Raw genomic sequence first — 5,396 nt, 5'->3', positions numbered from 1 at the left:
CCGTGTTTGAATTCGTACTTCATACGCTTCTCAGAATTCGATATATATAGACAAATCTTACACATTAAATTCTTAATAGTGTTATTAAGCGTGATTTACATATATTAATTAACTTTTAAGTCCAATAGCAATTTTATAATTTTTTAAACTACAAGGGCAAATATGTAATTTTGAAGGGGTGGCGATAAAATGAAAAGAAGTGGCGAAATTTAGCAACACCCTCCTAAAAAATGATCCAAAATCATCTATGACCACATGAAATCAAAATTACACCTAAAATCGACGTATCAACCAGACAACAATGAGTGATTGATTTACATCAAGCATCAACATTCAACGCATCAAAAAGCAGTAGGCACCAACTCCCAATCTCTCACACAACACCAGAAATCTCAATAATCCAGCAACAATGGCGGATCTTCCCAATCCTTCATCTTCCGATTCCACTGAATTCCACCATCCTCATAACCAATCTTTGATTCCAATTCTCTCTAACGATGTAGCATTACAATGCCTAGCTCGAATCCCCCGTGTTCACCACCCTTTTCTCTCTCTTGTGTGCAAATCATGGCGTTCTACTCTCTATTCTCCTCTTTTCCACGCTACTCGTTGTCAACTCAACACTGTTCAATCATTTCTCTTCTTCAATGTCCGCCTCTTTAACCCTAAAGATTCCACCTTTTCTTTCAAATGGTACTCTCTTGACCCTTCTACAGTTTTTTCAACAAATACCTACAAATCAAGAACCCTAATCCCAATTAGCCCCTCTCCATTTCAACCGATTGGAGCTTGTTTTGTTTCATTGGGTCGTTTTTTGTATGTAATTGGTGGGTCAATTCACGATATTCCCTCTCCTAATATGTGGGTTTTTGATTGTTTGACTAATAAATGGGAAATGGGTCCGAGAATGAGGGTTGGGAGGGAATTCGCAGCATCTGGGGTGATGAATGGGATGATTTATGTTGTGGGTGGTTGTGTTGTGGATAATTGGGCAAGGTCTATGAATTGGGCTGAGGTTTTTGACCCGGTTAGTCGATCATGGGCCGCGGTTCCATGCCAGATTGAGATTAAGGAGAAGTGGATGCATGCAAGTGCTGTTATAGAAGGGAGGATGTATGCAATGGCCGATAGGGGTGGGGTTGTTTTCGAACCGGGGGCGGGAGAGTGGGGTATGGTGTCTACTGAGCTTGATATGGGATGGAGGGGACGGGCCGCGGTGGTAGATGGTGTGTTGTATTGCTATGATTATTTGGGGAAAATAAAAGGGTTTGATGTTGGAGAGAATAAGTGGAAAGAGTTGAAAGGAGTTGATAAGAATTTGCCCAAGTTTTTGTGTGGTGCTACAATGGCTAATGTGGGTGGAAAGTTATTTGTTGTGTGGGAAGGGAATGGGAATGGAAAGGGAAAAGAGAATGAGAAGGAAATGGAGGTGTTTTGTGCCGAGATTTCGGTTTCGAAGGATGATTGTGGTGATTTGTGGGGATTGATTGTGTGGTCTGATGTGATAATTACAGTTCCTAAGGGTTCTTCTGTTGTGCATTGTTTGGAAGTTCGTTTGTGAGTTCCTGTTGGAGTAACTTCAGTATTTCTGTATGTATTCACTCCTCTTTAAGCTATTTAAATTAGCCTTTCTTAACTGTTATTGTCTTGTTGATGTATGTTAGTGTATATAACTTGAATTATGTTCAATTTTTTGATTAGGGATGTGCAAAAACATGAACCTAATTTCTAAAGCAACAATTTGATATTGGGTCATTTAACATGAGGGCAATGTTGTGTACATTCAATCCTACTGAATCCTGCGTGAATAAGCCCAAGTGAGTCACTTAATAATAAGATTTGGTAATGGAATGTTAGTTGTACTAGTGATTGACTAAAAATGATTTTCAAAAGCAAGTTTTTATTAGCTGATGCCCAATAAAACCCCTTTGTACATGTCTGTTGTACACATTTATCAAGTCTTGATACATTAAAGAGGACATCATTAGGAGGGAAAGTTGCTTTCTAGTAGCTTTCACTTTAGTTCATCTCTAATGTACATTAAAGAGGGTAAGATATCTGTAAGACACCAATTTGTGTTTGCTTTGTCATTGCATTATCTGTCGTATAAATATATGCCTAAAGTTAGAGTTTGCTCATAGCCGCCATCCGAATATCACTTCGCATACAATGTGCGTCAAATAGTTTTGTATATTATAGGTTCGTTTGGTTATCGGTACTAAATGGTGGTAGTGAAAATGGTTTGTAATGTAAATTTTCATGATATGTATCATATCATTCCTATGGAAACTTTGATCATAAATAAAATATTTTTTTCATATTTTTTCATTACCACCTAATACCACATTTTGAAATGGTAATGCATTAGAATGAATTTTGTGAAGAAAATGAGATTGTTGAGGGAGAACAAGCATCTCCACTAAACTTGTCAAGAGATATTCTTACCAAAATTAGACTAACTTTCCATTAGCATTTCCACCATTTAATACAAACTACCAAGCGGGCCGTAAGCTCATTATTTGAGAAGTCTTGCACCTTTGTGTTCATAATGTCTCATGAGGACCCTTTGACCTTTGCTAACAGAAACTTAAGTGCGTGGTGACTCCAATGTTTATTGGTTATGATCACGGTTGACAGTGGAAGTTTTTACTTCTATATCATCTATGCAATGAGTAGACCTCATAGATAGTTACTGAACCTGATCTCAAATATGCGCAGATTATACTGGTCTCTGTATTCCTTATCCTGCCAAGTGGAATTTCAAAAAGATCATTTATGATTCACATCACATGTATTTCGTCCAAGAATAAATATTCAAGATTGTTTTATTCTCAGATTTCTTTATTTGAATGTAAAACCTTTCGCATTTTCTTCGACACTTGGTCATTCATAGACCTGCGCAAGTTATAAGAAGGATAGCCGCAAACACCCGATTAGTGTCAACATTCTTGTAACTATGAATCCGGGGATCTCCTGGAAAGGATGCTAATTCCTCACATGTATTTGTCCTTTACTACTGATCTGATACCTCTTTTTTACCCAAGTCTAGTTCATTGATAAGCCAAACCAGTAGTCTGAATCCCTGTACATCATAAACGAAACAAGTAGCTTTGAGAAACTGGCTGTGCATGAATGTCGATCAAATTTGCTTAGTTCTAACCCCTCTAGCCATGTTGTGAAGGTTTTTTTCCTAAAAAACGAACAACATATCCTAAACCGTAAAGGCATAAAAAAAACCTCGTCTTAGGCCGTACCAAGAGATATCTTATGGTTTCGACCTCTATTTAGGTGTTATGATAAGTGATAACCGCATCACTCCGGTTACCACATCACTGATGGAAAATTATGAAGAAATTCACATGTTTGAGGGTGAGGGCTTACTATCATGAGAATGACATAACACATTTTATAAAAATTAAAGTTAAAACTAGTCTCATAACTACTATTAATACCAATAACCGAACACCCCGAAAATGATATACTTTGCGTCTTGTTCTTTGGTCTAGTCATGCTGTAATTAAACCCATAAAAATGATTTGCTCTCCCTACATCAGGCAACTAGTACCAAGCCAAGTATTACTTCCCCTTGTAATTATGCCATCTTTATATGCATGTAGGTAGCTGTAACATCAAGGGAAGGGCTGTATAGAATAATTGACACAGGCTCAAATGGGAATTGATCTTCTGAATCTTGAGACCGTTGACGCCAAATGGTTCCCGTTGGAGCCTGACAACCTTCACCTTACTACAGCAGCACAAGTCGAACTAGCTAGGAGAGAAATTGGCGCATGCTTTTTTGCCGATCCTCCATGGAACCAGTACAAAGTAATGCAAGCAGTTTGATTGTACAAAATAATACAGCCTCAATTTTACACAGGAATTGGTTTTACACTGCTCTTATTTCTGTACTTCCGTTTTTCTTTGATTCCCTTAGCAGCACATAAAACTCAGCTGTTGCATTTTTACGTATATTTAGATTGTGAGAACAGTATATTACCCAAAAAACGATATTGAAGGTGCATATCTACATGAAATACGACATTAATACAATGCTTGCGGAAGATATCAATGGGCTGGTTATTGAGTTCTTCGGGGTTTACTGAGGTGATAGGTCACGATAAATATTTAGGCCTCCCCACCGTGTTTGCTAGGTCTAGTAAGTCTTCTTTTGATGGGATTTGGGATCATATTTTGAGAAAACTGAAGGGATAGAAGGAAAAGTTGCATTATCGTCAAAGCAACTATAGAGACTCCACTGTTTTCCTGTTTCTTGTGACTCGATTACTTAAAGCCGGATACTACCCATGTACGTCGTTGTGGGATACTAATGGAGGGTTCAATCCAAGCTATTCATGGAAAAGCATTTGGGATCCTACGAACATGTTGGAGCGTGGGGCTAGATGGAGAATTGGTGATGCTTGGTTCGGAGGCAAGGAAACATGCAAAATCTTGAATTCTCATAGAATACTTAACAAGGAGGCTACGATGAGTTCCTGAGGGTTCCTAACGGTAAACATCTTCATGATGAGTGCATATGAGCCGCTAGTAATGATGGTTTGTTCAAAGTTAAAGACACTTACGAACTGGCCATCAGTGACAATGAGTATGCATCCAGGTCGAGGGTGATGAACTGATATGTTGTGGAAACTTTTGGTTTCCCCAAGATTAAATGTTTTCCTTAGAGACCTCTTTCAAACATCACCCCCACATGAGTAACTTGAAAAAGAGAGGGATCGAAACAAAAACCGACCTTCATACATTGAGAGATTACTTCTGGGCTCGCAAATTTTGGGAACTTGAAGGCTTAAAATTCATAAAAGTGGCAGCGCCATTTTTCAAATTTTGGTGACAGAAGTTGTTTAGGAGGAAAAGCTAAATTTGCATCAAAAGGGCCATAGACCAGCTTAAAGGTTTTCGCAAGGTTAATGGCAGCTGCAATGACAATAAGAGAAGAGAGGTGACATCATGGATTGCACCTAATGAAGGTACGGTTAAGCTAAACTTTGATGCTTCTGTCCCCAAAGGAGGAAAAGATGGTTTACGAGTGGTGGCTCGCAACCGGAAAGGTGAAGTCCTCATGACTGCTTCAAGAACTCAATTGTTCGATGATGGCCGGGAAATTATGGTAGCTAGAGCTGCTGTGTAGGCTTGTGATCCGGCTCGTGAAATGTACTGGGAAGAGGTGCTTGTCGATGGAGCTTCACAAACTATAGAAGTTATCATGTCCAAGTTTATATTAGAGAATATTTTATATTACTTCGTTAATACTACTCTCGGATTCATTTTGCATTAATTGTCATTTTATTTTATTCCTCTTATTTTACATCATTTATATTCTTTGACAATGATCTACCACTTTCTTTTAATCTCATCTTTAACTTTTATTTTGATTTCAT

General features: G+C 38.2%; 1 protein-coding gene across 2 annotated transcripts; it reads left to right on the top strand.

Moving 5' to 3' along the window:
- The first annotated feature begins 266 nt into the window (after positions 1-266).
- On the top strand, positions 267-5,396 carry LOC130798051 (F-box/kelch-repeat protein SKIP6). 2 transcript variants are annotated; one of them, XR_009039012.1, is made up of 3 exons: positions 267-1,590; positions 1,702-1,817; positions 3,618-5,396. XR_009039012.1 is itself a non-coding variant. In XM_057660905.1 (2 exons), exon 1 carries the CDS (start codon positions 410-412, stop codon positions 1,559-1,561), a length of 1,152 nt encoding a protein of 383 aa, XP_057516888.1. In that variant the 5' UTR covers positions 267-409; the 3' UTR covers positions 1,562-1,590; positions 3,618-5,396. The 2 variants fall into 2 exon arrangements, 1 of the variants encoding a protein (XP_057516888.1); XM_057660905.1 differs by lacking the exon at positions 1,702-1,817.

This window comes from Amaranthus tricolor, chromosome 13 (genome assembly GCF_026212465.1).
Source record: "Amaranthus tricolor cultivar Red isolate AtriRed21 chromosome 13, ASM2621246v1, whole genome shotgun sequence".
In the NCBI taxonomy this organism is placed as follows: Eukaryota; Viridiplantae; Streptophyta; class Magnoliopsida; order Caryophyllales; family Amaranthaceae; genus Amaranthus; species Amaranthus tricolor.
Note: the sequence above shows the minus strand (reverse complement) of the source record. Positions and strands in the feature narration are given on the sequence as shown.